This window comes from Gavia stellata, chromosome 3, assembly GCF_030936135.1.
Source record: "Gavia stellata isolate bGavSte3 chromosome 3, bGavSte3.hap2, whole genome shotgun sequence".
NCBI lineage: Eukaryota > Metazoa > Chordata > Aves > Gaviiformes > Gaviidae > Gavia > Gavia stellata.
Genome location: NC_082596.1, coordinates 62334858 through 62352456, shown reverse-complemented (window position 1 = coordinate 62352456; position 17599 = coordinate 62334858). Strand labels below are relative to the sequence as shown.

Below are 17599 nucleotides of genomic sequence, written 5' to 3'. Positions count from 1 at the left end.
CTGGTGTCTAAGAAGCTGAATCCAAAATACTTTACTATGACTATGACTACATTTTTTGTCTCTTCCTGCTTATAGACTAGTTTCATAAAACATCACTTAAACATTTTGATGGGGAAGATTGAACTGTGCTGCTTGTGCTTTATCACCTCTAAGTAAGAAGGATTCTAGGTTGCACATGCAAATTACCCTCTTGTATCAGTATTCAGTTCATATTATTTAAGAAATCAGTGTAGGTAATTAATGCATATGTATATGCAAAATGTCTTTAGTAGCAGAACACAGGTGAAGCAGCATTAATCTACGTAAATATCGTTGACTTTGAGAAATACAAAAATGTTAGATATAAAACCCAAATAAGGCCATTACTGGTTAAAATAAATGATAGTGTAATAATACAGGAGCCCTGTGGCAGCACATCTCTACTTGTTACAACCGAAGCAATAAAACTTAGTGGCCCGGGATCTTTATTTTCTTCTTTTTTTTCCTTTTGGAGCCCTAAAGTCACTGTTATGTTTGGGACTACTCCTTGCCCGGGATGTTGCTGATAGAAATCCTCTCAGATCATACTTGCTAAAGTCTGAGTTAATTCTGAACACAAAGTGACACAATTCTGAACTTACTCATAGAATCATAGGATCATAGAATCATTTAGGTTGGAAAAGACCTTTAAGACCATCGAGTCCAACTGTAAACCTAACACTGCCAAATTCACTCGATCCTCTCTCAGGAAGTAACGAGTTTTGTAAGAAGGAGGCATCTGCCAATTAACAGATGTTAGCATAGTAACTGCCAAAGAACTAATTTGCATAGGTATACTTGTTTATTTTACTTCATCTTTGGGGAACTTGGGGTGCTCAGAAGCTATGACACTGGACACTACTGTAAAAGTGCCAACAATATTTAGAGTAATTGATCATGCTCAACGTAAAAGTTAAACTAAAAAGAATTAATAAAAACCAGTTTTGCATCTGCATATACCAACAAATTTGATTTTAAGAATTTAACATAGGACCACATTTGAAATGATCTACAAGGAGATTTGTCCTATAATGCCTCAATAACCTCTCATCTATGTATTGAGTGCTATTGGAAACATATTGCACCTACCATGATGCAGACAGATACTGTGTTTGTGTCATTACTCTCCTTTTTATTTCAACATCAAGCATAGGAAACAGGTATTTCCCGCATTTTGATCAAAGTATATCCACTTAAGAAGAGGAGGGAAAATTTTTGGAGGGTTGAACAGGAATGAACTAATACAATTAACATTTTTGATGGATGAATAATATCAAGACAATAGAAGTAAAAACTACTAAGGCGCTAATGTAGAACCAGGAAAAAAAGCAAATTAGTCACGCTTAATTACAATGTGTATTCAAAACATCAGTTTTCCCAGTTTATAGAAAATTAATGCTGCATTCTCTTGCTTCAAAAGTGGACACACAAAGTACAAAGAAATGATGAAGAGAACACACTGAGCACTCTGCTGAGTTTTTTGAATTTTGGCTACTTCAAAATAAGGGATTTCAAGTGCGTCTCCCATCCCCTCCCCTTATAAATGCACCATTAATAATGGTTTTGGCCACTTAAAGCATTTATGGTCAGCCATTCTCTGAAACTTTCAGTATACTATGATTTTATTGTGACGGGGATTTAAACACTGCTGTCTTCTTTCAATGTCACCTCCTCCATCTTCAAGGTATGAGAGCTACTACTTTGACCATTGTGGCCACAGAGGAATTTTCAGAAAGTCATATGCAAATATTATGGGCACACAAGGTTGGTTCAGAAACATTCACCATGCTATGTACATACACTAATGAGTAATTAACATATGTTAATGATATCCAAGGTCTCATCAACACTAATCTCAAAACTGGCAGGTTGTCAACTCCAGTTGGGAGCAGCCTGCCACAGCAGCAACCCCTGGGACAGACAAAAGCACCAGGGGTGAGACAAGGCAGGGATTTTTTTTTTTATTTAAAAAGGTATATTTCTCAGGTGCTGCCAGTAAGAACTGAAGATCTTAGCTGAAGGCCACATTTCTGGTCTGGACTTTAACTAGACATGCATACAGACACAAGCGCTCAAATAATGCCTTCAGTGGTAAACCAGATGTGCAATAATAACATAATATCAAAAAAATAATTACAGACAATGTGCAACCCCCACAACAAGTGTAAAACATTCACTGAACTTCCACCAAATTTATGCACGTGGCATTTAATTTAGAGAGGAAACATGACTTCCCTCCCACGTGCTTTAACTTTTCCTCTTCGATATAAGTCAGGCAGAAGTGAAGAAGACAGATTTTCTCTGTTCTCTCAATTGCAAACAACAGCAATTCTGTTATGGTTCAAACAACTCGCACTGCATTCACCTTGCATCTCTGACTCCAACTTTGATTGTGTATATGATATCCTTGTGTTAGTGCTTCCAGCAGTGGGAAAACTCTCTGTAAGGATTTCTCATTAGCCTGATAGTTAAAATCAGTTGTACTTTGTGTTCAGGTAAGTAGCAGCTTGATAGGAGCTTGAGAACCCTCAAAATATTTTTTGTAAAATTTTGTTGCAAAAAAAAGACACTCCTTTCAATTACACAAGTAAGTGGGGAGGAAAAGGTACAAGTGGATAAAAAGAGTGTAAAAACAAAAAAAAAAGAGAGTCCTGCAAAAGAAAATAATCACAAAGAACCGCATATACCAAATCATGCAGAAAAAGGACAGGAAAAGCATGCAAAAGGATGAAAAATAAGCAGAAAGCAGTATTTACAGTTTATAGTTACATACTTGGGCTCCCCACCTATTTTCCAAGAAATATCTTCTTTCTAAAACTTCATGGGATGCGGTGGCTAGCCATTTTCCAATGTTTTGATAAATGTGTATTTCCATCTCTGATTAACAGCAATCAGTTACGCTGATTAGGTTATCTTAGCTGAATATCTACTATGAGTCCTGTATGAAACTACTGATGCTGTACTGGATAGAGACATGTTTTATGCAGGATTTTGCTTAAAACAAAAATGTTTAAGTAAGAATGGCAAGAACTGTGGCCATTGTGTGTATGTGCCATCATCTATTCTTGATAAATATTCCCTCAGACCAGTTTTCTGCATAGCACAAGTTGCTATTAATTGACAAGAAATGCACCTTGACAAGTCCACCAGAAGAGGGGAAAAAAAGACTGCAAAACAAATTTGGAATAGTAAAATTTAAAATTATGAAATACATCTTCTCTAATGCATAAAATTTTTGAGCACAGCAGGCCTGCTCTCTTCCCAGGAAACCTGGGGCATTGTTAGAAAGCAAAATGAAAAAAAGCAATCATCTTGTGCTGTGAAAAAACACTAACAAGCTACTTTTACACTGGAGCTTACTCATCTAGTTCAACATTTCAGAGTTTAGGCTTCTACTGTTCTATACTGCCTTAGTAAAATTTTTATAAGACATTTATAGAAGCCATGGAACTGCTCTGTAACTGCAATGTGTCAATCCCTTCTGTCCATGATTCTGTATGCCAGGTTTAAAAAAATCCATGAACTATAGATGCAATACCTACTGGCTTCATCAAAGATTTATATATAGCCATCCAGAAAGAAGCACTATAGGTGGCAGAAGAAAAAGGGTACAAATCCCTTATGGGCAGAATGATATATAATGGACATTAATAGTTTTTATACAGCAAAAGGTGACCATGCCTTTCCTGGACATTTACACATAATAGCTTGGGCATGTGTGTGGCTATTTCATGTATGCCATTAAAACAATTTTGAGTATCCTAGGTAACATTTAAAAAGTCTTTTGAAATATTTCCCCACTTTCTCACTCTGGAACATTCGTATTATAGGTATCCTTCATATCATAGACAGAATATTAGTCTCAAGATAAATGCTAATATACATTTCTATTTCTGTGTATTGCTATTTCTGCTCTAATTTATCTGATGGTCCTTTTTACCAGCTATTTGACACTACTTCCACATGCACGGAACACTTTTTTCTTGGCTGCCGTCCATTTCATCTGCGCTTCTAAGGCTAAGAGCTAATAGTACTAATTTTTCTTTTTTTTCTCTCTGAGAAATTGGTCCAACAGGGATTAAAGAAGCCTCCCATAAAAAGGCGAAGTACCTGTGAAATTAAATATTTGAGATGGTGCTGCCAACATCTGCCAATGACAAGCACTTATTCTGGCCAACCTCTTGTTGCTACTTTTTGCTCAGATCTTCCACACTTTCTGATTAGATGTTGTTCCTAAAATGTTACACATATTCCAAAAGCTGTTCCATCAGAAAACCGGCCAGCTTTTGCTTTTACTTGGAAGTCCCTCCCTATCTATTACTGTCTTACCAGCCCATGTATTTCATCACCACATTCCTGTCTTCTATTCCATGTGCTTAGCCCATTCTGTCCCCTGCCCCAAAACCTTCCCTCCTGTTTTCATCAACACCTTGAGTTTCTTTCAGTCCCAGCAAGCTGGTCCACTTGCTCTCCAATGTGTGTGCAAAACAGCTTTAGCACACTCATGCCCTGGTCCTCTCCAGGCTAGTGGTGTTTTGCATTGCTGCTGTCACTCTTCATTCTCTGGTGGCAGTGACAGTACTCTTAGATAAGTAAGTCGCCAGAAATATAGATGATCCAACCTGTTCTTTCATTAAATAAAGGTTTGGCATCCTCAGTCAATGTCTGAAAGAACTTAGAACTTCAGGGTTTTTCCACTGAATCATCATGTAAACTATAAAATTTTCTGTCCTTCAAACCCATTCCTGATAGTAAATGGTACTTATGGTCAGATAATTTCAATTTTTTTTAGTTTTTAAATACTACATACTAATAAATGCAGTTTTGCAATAAGTGATGATAATTTTTATTTACTTTTTTAGTCAACTTAATGAAATTTCAGCCATAATAGCACATATTTCAGGAAAATAAAATCTCTCCTGTCATTCATCCCAAAATGTTTTCAAAAAGTGTACCAGGGATCATTTAAAGTATCATTTTAAAGGAGGGATATTTTCCAAGCTGGACAGAGAATTAAAAAAAACCCAAACAAATCTTTAAAATGTGAAAATTTGCTTTTTTGCACTGGTTCAAGCAAGTCATGCGAGTGCAATGTTATATTTGACTCTTCGGCCACTGACAGGAGAATCAAGTAGCTGAAGCACCTCGGTGAATTACAGCACTGTACTGAATTTTATTCCAAAATCTCAGAAAGATGAAATGATGTTTGGAGCTGCTGAGATTGAGGGATTCCATTAGATGCTGCCTCTCCCTCCCCTCTTTCTAATAAGATGGAAGCTTTTTAGAAAATATGTGACAAATGACTACTCACAGCAGAAATAAATCACACACCACAGAGTACAACATTATTAATAGTGCAATAATAGTAATAACTTACCGTGATAGCAAAGAAGTATTATTAGGAGGGACACAGTAGCTAATAGCATTTCCTCTAACAGGGGCTAAGGGACAAACCTTCCTTTGGTACCTTATAAATAAGCAGAAGATTAAAGGAGCCTGCAGGACCAGTCAAGCACACCTCAAAAATAGCCTGACTTTTCCAGAATGCTACCGAGCAGGCACTGCCTGTAAAGTGCTCTCCATCTCCCATGTGTGGCAATATTTTGATAATTCTTTAGTTAATTTAATTTTGAGTGAGAGAACATTCTGTTGCAGTAAAATATTTGAGAGGGGCATAATGTATGACAATGCTAGGAGGGCTGTGCATGGTTTTCAATTATTAGGCTTGTTTTCACTTAGCAGACTGCTTTGTGAAAACAAAAACTGAAATTTATCACATGGATTTGTATTCAATCAGCATATACCATCATTGTCTAAAAAAATAAAGGAATTACTCAGGAATGCTCAATTTGATAGTTCTTTCAGGTCTTTCTATTTAGTTATATACCCATTTTTGGAAGAACAGATTTTATATTACACTATATTATATGCGTCTTTAAATATATCTGTGCATGTATTTGCCTTAGTAGCAAATATTCACAAAAAGTAACTTGGATTTCATTAAGGGTGTGGCTGCTGAGAAGTAGCGAAGAATCTATATCAGAGTTTTTTGGCATGTTTGAAAGGTTTGAACCAAAATATCCTATTCTCTGGCTTGTATGAACATAAAATTTTAAATAAAGTCATTTTAACACCAAAAGCAAATGAATGCAAATTTACATTCAATATTATTGTCTTGGTTTTGTTTACCTATAGCTTTTTACAGAAGAGCAGAATTTGTTTTTCTAATTAATGACATAATTAATGAATTTAATAATTAATTAATTAAGCTAGTGGTTGAAAACATTAATTACCTTCATGATTATTGATTGATTTTTGCAAACAAAATTTGTAAAAAACTACAGCAATAGGAAAGAAAAAAAAAGAAGTCAGTAACCTCCACAGTTACGTATTCCAACACAGTCTTGGGTGCACTGAGATCACATACGTGAGTATGTTTGGAAATGTATATATGTGATATGCGTACATAAAGCTGTGTTGGCAGCCAGCTTACTAATGAAAAGCCAGAATACAGCTACTGAAAAAAAGAATCTCCATGGAAATTTCAACAGCAGAGTTTCTGCTCTCACACTATTACTATATCCAGAATATAGAAGTACTTCTGGAACTGCTATACATCTGTAACTGACAGTAAAGGCCAAGACCTTATTGCGTTATTTTATTGAGTTATTTTATAAGTGAGTTTATTATTTGTGAGAACAAAGAATTAACACTACCTGAGAGAATAAGGGGGATTAGGCAGATATTAGGTAAACCTTCCAAGACCAGCCTGCTAAAGCAGCTTTCTCAGCTCACAAGTAGTGACTGGCAGTCATGCTACGCTCAGCTTGATTCTGGTATAATCAAGTCCCAAGCCTGAGAGAAAAATAAAACTTCCATTGCAGTTTTTCACGTGACATACAAGAGACAACTGTTCAGACACTACAATGGCCTTTAGAATAAACCTATGTGCCAGCTGAAGCCCAGAAACCACAGTTCCCGACAACAAATGAAGCTGACAAATGTTTAAAACCGTGCCCTTTTATGCTTCTGCAATGCTCCATGTGTGTATGTGCAAGTGTGGGCTTGCACAGGTTCCTACATATTCATGAACAAGGCTCTTTTGCTGTGCAAATTCCAGCCTTTGCATTTTGATTACTTCCTTCTATGTTTGTACAGTACACAGCCACAGCATAGAGGATATTTCAAACCTCCTCGATCGATGATGCTACATTCATAAGCTTTGGAGAAAAGAAGTATTTATTTGTGCTTAGCATTCTTGCTGGCTAGATGGCTCTCTGCAAAACATGACTTTCTGGATCCTCCTTTGTGAAGTGTTTAACACTCTCCTACTGTCTGTACAGATAATTAGGTGCCCACTTTCAGCATTTTTAATCAGCTCATTGAAATAAGCTTGGTGGGGGAGAGATGCAACAGTATTTAACTGCTAAAATAGACACACTGGCAGTTATTGTAAATGGAATCTATATAAAAAATGAAGAGCATTGTCAAATTTATTAGCATTTTGTACACATGAGTTTCTGAGTTTTGCTCTAGATTTTTTTTAAAGGGGGCTTTTAATTCTTTTTTTACTTTTCAAATCTGAGATGTTTCAGTCATCCTGTATTTTGAGGTAGAAAGTTAAATGTTATTTTGACTCTTGGAGAGAACAGGACCTGCTGCTTGGGCATCTCAAGTTGTTCAGAACCACCATATGAGATTAATTATTGCTACATGCTTACTGTGGAATTCAAAGGTTAGAATGTAAAGTTGAAACAATAAGTGAGTCCTAATGTGATTAAGAATGTATGAATTTTTTCATTTGCTTTTTGCTCATACATTACACAGCAATAACCTCTTTAGTCATGTTCAGCATCAGGAATATTAATCCAACAATGCATGCTTGCAGCAGAACATATGTATGGAAAAGGAACAGTTAGAATGTGGTAAGTAAATAACGAATCTTCTGGGCTCAAGCATGTATGTAAAACCATCTGAAAGCAAAATGGCGTCTGGTCTCAAAATATTTTAAAACAAGCCCTACTTTGATTATGACATACAACTGTGTTACAAAGGGAGAAGGCAAGTTGTACACTTCAACTGAAAGGCGCCGTTCATGTTATCTCAGGATCATCAGAAGGAACATAACATGCTGTCTGCTAATACATTAGGAAACCACAAGACAATTCTTAGTGATTTCATTAAAAAGTTTTGTAATGTTTTAATTATACCAATGTTATTGGAAATCTAGAGATCAGCTGAAAACTCACGCTGAGCCCTCTGGGTTGTAAAATATGCAAATACAACCCACTTGTATAGATACCACAGAGATTATGGCTTTCATTCTGAGCTGTATGTCTTTTGTATTAACTGGACAAACTTTAGGTAACTTTTTCTAACTGTATATGTTTCATTCAGCACAAATTCATAAGGAAATTTACTGGTTAGGCAACGGTGAATTAATTAATTAGTGATGTGCTCATTCCTATCAATTTAGTATTTACAAATTTGTTTATTACTATGCTACACAACTTCATCTGTGGAGCTTGCTGCTCTGCCCTAGGAGGCACAGACTTCTCAATCTATTTGCAATACAATCACAGCTTAATAAAGGTAACTTTTTTCTTTCAGTGCATTGTCTTTTTTGAGATGCCATTGTTTTTCTCATCAAAATTAGAGCTTTCACAGCAAAGTAGAATGGCTCAGACATTCTTTGTCAGTTGAAGAAAATCTTTTGTAGGTGTATATATCATGGCCAAATTTTCAAAAGAGGAACTAAAAAAAAGCAGAACACTTTAGAAGGTACAATAGAAATTTAGGATAAAGAAGCTTGTATATAATCCCTTCTTCTCTCTGCTATATATTCTCTGCAGAGAATTTCATTGTTATGTGAGTTTTGGTGGAACTCACTCTGACTTACGAATGCTAGAGGAGTCTTAGAGGAGCCTTGGCAGAGACAAAATGCAATGAGCACTTTATAAATCACTTACAATGAGCTACATTAATTTCCGCTAGTAAAAGAATTTTTAGATTAGGTACCATGATCAAAACCAGAGTAAGAGTCCTGTAGATGAGTTAAACACGCAACTCCTTTTTAAGTAGGGTTTAAGTGAATCAGTTAACTAACACAGAACTTATTCTAGGTCAAGAATTTGGCAGAAGGCAAATTAAGGGTTGGAATGAAGTTGGAATGGAAAAAAGGTAGGAATGGAACAATTACAACATATTACAGTATAACCTTGGCACTGTTAACCAGGAACTAATTAAACCTTTTCAATGGTAAAAATGCCACTTTTCCTAAAATTAGGGCTATGTGATTACAGAAGAAACAAGGAGGGGATACATACAAGAGATTCCTGTTTCTTTTTTAAAGTTATTTTCAGATTTTAGCAATACGTACCACTTGGGGAAAGAATATGAGTAAGACGGGAAGAGGTAGTGAAAAAACAGATAAAACAAAAATACAGAAAATTCACATCATGGGTAATTAGTCTTTTTGAAAGGTGTGAAAGAAGAAGAAGATCCTAACAAACTTAACTATTAAGTGTGGGATACTGAGAGCTCTGAGTTGATGTTTATGTGAAATGATAAATCTATTTCTTTCAGCTGCACGTGAGTGCTCATACTGCTGCTCAACCCAAAGTGACTTACAAATTCTATGACAAGCTTATTATTTATAATGATATTTAGAATTATTTATAATATATGATTTATAATTCTATGATAAACCTATGATAAACTTAATCCACAATTTAGATAATCCACCAGCAATCAGGAATTGAAGGCTTCTCTTCAGGGAGGTATAGACCTGAGTTGATACGTGTATGAAGTCCCAGAACAACTGTCTCATGAGGGCCATACATAAGGGGCCTCTCCCCACATAAGGATAAAAGAGTATGTTTCCTGTAATTTAACTTTAAGAGTTAAGTGACTAATACATTTCACATTAACACCAAAAATTGACACAGAGGACTGATAGACAAATGAAAGATTTCAGTCAGATGTAGTGCCTGAAGCAAACACTGAACTTTCTGCTTCAGATAACCCTAGCATCTGTGTATCTACCACTGAGAAAATGAGTAATGTCAGTCTTGGGTTGCATAAAAGGAAAAAAAATATGAGAAATTCTCATGTTACCACTCTGCAATTCTTGAGCTGAATAATTTTCTCAATCAAAGACACAGATTCCAGATCTTAGAAGTGACAGAGAGTACCACATTTCATTAGATTTTCTGTCATGAAGAAAAAAACAAAATCAAAGGCAAAAAAAGAAGGAATAGTTTAGTATGGTTCAATGGACCTCTCTGAATGCACAGTGTGAACAAACTTGAAATACTTGAAATTGTTTAAATTGCAACGTCTTGTCTACAAAATAGAAGAAAATATATTTCAGAAAAAGGACTGTGTCATGGATTTGTGGCTCCTTTTGTTCTCAAAACTCCAAGAACAAACCTACTGCCTCCACCTCTCTACTCAGCTGGAAACTTACAGTATTTGACAAAGTTTGACTGGGGCTTCCACAGTGTTTTAACTTTACTTCAGCTTGACTTCGGCTTTTTTTTTTTGATACTTCTGGCCAGCATTTAATAGACTTGACCAGACAGTTTCCATACATAGAAAATATTGTTTAACGTAAATGGCAGAATTGCAGTAAAGCAAAAGAAAGAACATTTCAAAAAGAACAAAGAGTCCATATGTGTTTAGTTTGCTCAGTGCCTCACCCCAAGAGATGAAAAACAATGCTGAATTCTTAGGGGTCTCCTCTTATGCTCCTGACAAATTGCCTCAGCCAGCTTGTTTTGTTAAAAGGAAAGCTTGGACAACTGCCTTTTGCAGTTTCCAGAGAGTGAATTTTAAACATTGCTTATGGCCTTTGTTATGAATTGTTTGGTTTACAACATCAGCAAAACGAATCCTGTAACTTTGGCAGGAGTCTGAAAACAGTGTCTACATACCTGATCTGGGCTATGAGATACTTCATCTGTACCTGTTTTACTACTTTTCTGGCATGCTTCTTGGATTGCATGTAATTAATGCAATCCAGTGTGAATGTACAGTACCTTCATCTGGACAGTTAGGCAGGCAGTCCTGTAAGGAGTACACTTCCCATTTCAGGTGCTTAAAATCAGACACAATCAGGGACTAATGCTTATGTATATGTGGAGCAGCAGTTCCAAAAGTTTGAAGAGAAATAAGTGCACTTGTGCAGATCATCTGTGTTCTTAGGCACAGTGTCTCCCACACATCCAATACTCAAAATAATGACAATGAGGTGTCTGAACACATTATACATGTCCATAAATTAAGGAAATCCTGTTGACTCATTGATGATTCAACTCCCCAAGCCGATACGAAGCTGGTCAGGTGGAAAGGCTAGCTCTTGGAAAAGTAAATGCTAGGATCCTACCTCAGGTGCTCTGAGTCACTGTGGGATCCATTCACTGTGTTAGATATACAGTATTAATCAGTACGAAGCTATTGCAGTGCTTAATGGAGCTGTGGATTACTGTTTTCTGATCAATGGGTAGATTGCATGGGATTAGCACTAATTAGGTACTTAAATAACGAGAATCTTTCCACCCGATGTTGAACTAAGCCACATATAACTGTGCTTCCCCCAAATCTCAGCAGAGTTTGGATAAGGAAGAACACAAATTAAGTAAATCGCTGTGCAGGAAATATTTACTTTCATTGGGTCACTAAATAATGAAAAATAAAGATGGGTCTAACTTCATAGCTAGTGCAAAGGTGCATGTTTACAAACTTCAATTCAGTGCAAAACTAAACAGAAAAATCTGGCAGTTTAAAAGAACCTGTGTTCATTCCTCCCATATTTCAGACATCCTCCAAATCATGTTATTAGATTTCATTAGACAGGTGAACAGTTTGGTTTTACACATCTGAGTCCATATTCCATTTAAATGCAAAGCAATATATTTATTAAAAGATAAATTTAATTGTCTGAAAGTTTAATTTTGATCCATTTATTTATCATAGTATCTCTTTGTGAATATGTCCATTTATTTTAATGAGAGGGATTTATTTTCTCAAACAAAACAATACCACAACTGAGGACAGATAATAAATATATAAAACTGAACTCTTAATCTTCATGCAACCACATACACATCTACTGCATAGCTGACAAAACTCAGTAAAAAATAAGAACCTATTGAAAAATATTTCCTTTAAAGCAATTATCTACATTTAATATTTAAGCCTTAGAGAAAAATTAAAGCAACAACACTTTTACTGTGTAACATTCTGATAAAACATGGATGAGCGCTTCACTTCTGATAAGACAGCATGCATCAGGAATTTACTGTATTAAGGTACTAGCAGATCAAGGGATGAACAAAATCATGTTCAGAAAGATGAGAAAGATGCTGATTAAAAAACAAAAATAAAAAGCTGAACAAATCAACAACAGATTTTAAAATAAGCATTAGTGTTGCCCTATATAGTCTTCAGATGTTATTGAAGATACTTTTCTCTAGTCCTATTTTTTACCTCTACATTTTTCTGCCAGTCTAAATCTAGTCCTCATGCATTTCCAAATCAGACAGATAAAGTACTCCCAAGCAAGCAAAAGAGAGGAATCAGATCAAAGACAATAAAGCATGACAGATAAAGGCAGAGCTAGCTCATAATAATAAAACACAGGAAAACAATCCAGTTTTCATCAGGTTGCATGGTCCATAGATTGTAGGAGAAGGTGATATTCAGATACTAGTATGGTATTAAAATACTGTAGGAGGCTTGAAAAAGCAGAGGTAGAACTTACATTTTACTTGAATATATACAATCACTGGACATAATTTGTTAGCCATAGATAAAACCAGAGTAGTACAGAAAGCAACTATTGTAAAAAAAAAAAAATTCACTATGACATAGAATTACTTTTTTCATGATTAAAACACTGTGGAGAATGACACACATTTTGAGACATGTATAAGAAAGCAACTTCAAGTGATTAATCTGAATTAGTTTTAGCATCTTAATTTTAGTTAACAACGATTCCCATTTCCAAAGATAGTTTCCTTCAGAATCAATTAAAAGAAGTGGGTCTACTCACAGACAGATATACTACTCTGAATAAGCAAACATTAGTAAGTCTTCAATCATTACCTTTTTATGCAAAAATAAGCCCTTCCCCTTTAATAAAATGCAAACCTGCAAACACAAATTTAGCCAAAGAGTCAAATGAGTGGGATATTCACAAAGAATGGGATAAAGATAAATCCTAGGGTTTTTGTTTGTTTGTTTGCTTGCTTGTTTGTTATGGTGGGTTTCAGGCATTGTATTTGGCATTTGATTCGCTTTCTGGTATTGCATAGGTATGTTGCTTGAACTAGTTTCACATGAGGTAGTTTGAAGCCTAGGGGAAGGAATGATTTAGCAAATTATTGTTGCTAAAACTGTATATTTGAATGAGCCCCACAGCTTAATCATTGAAACAAAACTGAAACATGGGTCAACCATTGCTAATTTTTAGTAAAACAATATTCAATAAAAAAAAATTATGTCTTCATGATATTTAATGGCGAAGTCATCACAGAAAAGTAGCAGAGCACTAAAATGCTTTGGTGACATCAGTCTGAATATAAAAAGTTACGAGTTAAGTGGTAACTCCCATCTATAAGAAAATGCAGAGGAACTTTGGTCATGACCTCCTTAAGCTGTAGGGTCCATTTGGTCCATGTTTTTGTTTGTGATCACCAACTGTATTTTTGTGAATATTTGTTAATGATATTGAATAAGTACACATCGAAATGCATATAAAGATTTTTAACAAGGCACTGTGGCTAACCCAAGAGTGTAAAAACACCTGTAATTTCACAGATTGCTTCAGAATATTCAGGCTCCCCCTAAGGGAGTATGACAAACTTAGAAAAATCTAGAACCATAAAATACAAGATGAAACATCACCAAAGGCAGAGATGAACGCAGAACTATTTCTGCACAGAAATGCAGAAAGGGCAGTGGACCTAATGGCAAGATATGAAATGCATTAAAAAGATATGAAAGGGGGGCAAAACAGAGCTCCATAGACATTTAAAACTGATCTGAGGATGGAAATGGCAATGAGGATTAAAACTGCAGGCAGAAAAAAGAGCTAGCCTTTTTACGGATTCACAGTGTTCTCTGTACTCCCGCTTGCAATTATACTCTAGGGTGGCAATCAGTCATCAAGAACATCCAAAAAGAGTAATATCTAGTGTAACAGAAGTTATTCCATTCATATTGTGTGATGAGCCTTTTCCATAATCCAGAATTGATTTCTTCTACATCAAAAGTACTCAAATTATACCACACTAGTGTTTAAGCACAGTGAGACTCATAAACCTTAAGAATGACAATTTAACCACATATAAATAAAAATCAGAGGAAGCTTAAGGTCATTTTAACTATAAGATATATTAATGTTTATTTCGAACACTGGGTTGAATATATTGAAGAGAAATATTCAACAAATGGAAGTCTGTGGAGAGGCCATGTATTCTGTCTTTCTTTATAATGAGAGGCTAATCTAACTTATCAGACTGCTTCTCAAAAAATCACCGCTTATTTCTTCTTGATGCTTCTCCTTAGCTCTTACCTTCCAGACTCAAATGTGAACCATGTTGAGTCACGTCCGTATCTCCTCAAAGAGCTCAGAGGCCACATGACCAGCTTGACCTTGGCATTGTGGATGTCCCAGAGATAGATGTTTTCATGTGTGATCTGCATTGTACATTCCCCATAGATATCTAAATTTGGTGTAGGCATAAGATATACATTGAATCGTTCTGGAAAAAAAAAAAACAAAACACAGAATAAGGCATCACCAGTTAAGGTAAGATTTTGTACTGGGAAAAGAAATAATAAAATAAAGTCTTTAGTTCCTAATGGTTCAGAAACCAAGGCCAAATTTCTAGTCTTGAAAGAAGTGAGGATCCACTGATGTTGAAGAAGCCTTGCTAGTGTACACGAGAGGAGTAAGAAGAGAATCTTCTTCATTTCATTTTCATTATAAATAATGCAGCAAACTGAAACATCTTTCACAGATGATCTCCGTAGTCCTCTGACATATGATCCCAGCAAGTCCTTTATTCTCCCATTAAGGTCCATGACTCTTTGCAAATCAAAATTCACGATGACTTGAACTCCTACAGAGACTCCTCTCAAAGAATAGAACTATAGGCATCTTGACAAAACATGTATGTACAAACACTGCCCCTTAGAAAAACTGTCCTTGAAATTCCAAACCCAGGTTTGCTTGTTGAAGCTTTTTAATAAGTAATTTCTTTATGTTCGGTTTCTATTTATGTGCCAAACTCATTATCATTTGTCAAATTAATAGCATTTTAAATTACCTGTTGCTTTCTTGAAAAATCTGATTCAACATGATATATTATTATGGTCATGACATCAATTGCTATCAGCTGCACTTCCACTGCAGAGTACACTCACTGCAGTAAGAGGTCAAGGGCATTAACAATTTTCTGAAGTGTCTAAATTGCATGTGATTTAATAAGCAACACAAAAACTATCCTTAAAAGAGGCAAAAAACCCACCATTAACTCATATGGAAGGAAGTAAACCACAGTAATAGCAAGAAAATTTTAAATAAAAATGCCATTTTCTTTGAAGAATAACTAATGTTTCTATGAGTTGCTTCTACAAAGAATAAAAAACTTAATTAAAATACAGGTTGTACAGTTGGAAGTGCTAGCCTGTATTCTAACTCTAAAGGCACTGAAATCTTAGGGCTTAATAGCATAATATGAGAGAGTGCTGCTGATTCACAACTTTCTCTCAACATTTGCTTTCATTTTTGAAATAGGATAGAAATGCAAAATGTCAATACTACTGCACTGAAGGGTGCTGACAAAAAAGGAAAGAACAATTTAAAGTATGAACATGAGCAATGCTCATTCAATAAACAGTACTGGGAAAAGGGACAGTACTTTAAAGGGACACCTGATAGTAATATTGTCTCCAATTACTTAATAAATGAATGACAGTTTGGTGTGGAACATTTTTAATCAGCCATTTGCATTGAATTTTCTCATGGTGTTCTCATAAAAATTAGGAAGGAATTTAAAGTAAACAGAAGAAGAATAAAGTGAGAGAAATTTATCGTAAGTCAAAATTAGATGCAGCTTCCCATTGTGTTTGACATTCAATATCACAGACATTATGTTGCCATTTTTAAAATATTTGATATATATACACTTTCTGACAAATCAGTGAAAATATTGCAAATAAGTCAGTTAATACAAAATATGTTAGAAGTGTGTGTGTGAGTATGTGTGTGTGTGTGAATAAAGTAGCAAAAGTTTGGCTGAAGAATTAATGGAAGCAGGAAACTGCTGGGTGAGTAGTAAGAATTGCTGTCCTACATAGTTGTAAGAAAACTCGTCATCCCCAATGTTATTCTGTTTCAGTCAATTTAATTTTGTCCTATTAATGACTCCCCAATTGATTCATTCAGTTTCATAGCCATTCAACATCTCCCAGGCTCTAGTTCTCATTAATCACACTAATGGGTGTTAGCCCTGAAAGTTTCATTTTATGACTAAGGTCCCATGTGTGAAACTCCTAATATTTTGTAAAAGTCTTCTGACACACAGCACAAATAGACTAGCAGGTGCTGCTGAGATCACTGCAAAGAATTTCCCCTAACACTCAGAGGAGTGTGTTGAGCACAGGTCTAACTTAACCCCTATTGAAGTAAATGGAAAGACTTACATGGGAGTATGGGTTAATGACTGTACTGGGAAGGGAATGGTGGAGAACAAGATAACTTATACTTTGCAATGGAATTATGTTTTTATAAATATATATGCGTACCCTTTTTCAGAATCGTTATGTCATGATGTTTATGCAAAAATGCCTAGGACCTATACAGGTGTGCTTTTATCATAAACTAGGCTCCAGTTTTGCATTGCCATGCTGCAACTTCCTGTTACTTTCCTCTCTTTGAAAGAAATATGCAGAGGACCGATATACCAGCTGGTTCTCTCGGCCTCCCCTTTACATTACATGAAAACACACAATGTGTCTATGGGGGAACGGGGTTGCTAGATGAGAATAGAAACCTTTCCCTTTCCCTGTCTTCACTAGCAGAGCACCTCAGACAGAAGAAAAAATGGAAAGGTGCAATTATTTTCTGAAGTAAACATTAAACTGTTGTGTTGAAGGCACAGAATATTTCAACTTGTTTTAGAAATTACCAGGACATTCATGAAATGCTCAGCTTCTCTGAAGTGCTGAAGTATATTAATGCATGAAGGGTATTCAGGACATACGGTACCCTCAAACTGTCAGGAGACATTTGCTGACTTTGCATGGGAGGTCAATGTCTAAGGTGAGGTGTCATGGATTAAAAAAAGTATGTCTGATTAAACTGAACATCAGCTGCAGGGCAAAAAGTAACACTCTTGGCACTTACTCAACTTGGCAAGAAAAGCAAGTATCCTGGAGAAGATTGAGGATGGATAGATTTGCTTTTGAAACAAAAACTTATTAATACTTTTGAGTAGTGGGAAATTGAGGACATGGAAAGGTGTAGATGCTATTAAATGATTTTACGAATTAAAACACAGGGTCCAATTTT

The 17599-nt window shown here is 35.6% G+C and overlaps 1 protein-coding gene across 1 annotated transcript in view; it reads right to left on the bottom strand.

Annotated features, from left to right (window-relative positions):
* Nucleotides 1-17599, bottom strand: part of DOK6 (docking protein 6) — a 251564-nt gene that overhangs the window by 72724 nt on the left and 161241 nt on the right. Inside the window, exon 5 of the mRNA XM_059815585.1 lies at nt 14597-14786. Coding sequence (XP_059671568.1) covers nt 14597-14786 — 190 coding nt within the window. The remainder of the gene's footprint in view (nt 1-14596; nt 14787-17599) is intronic.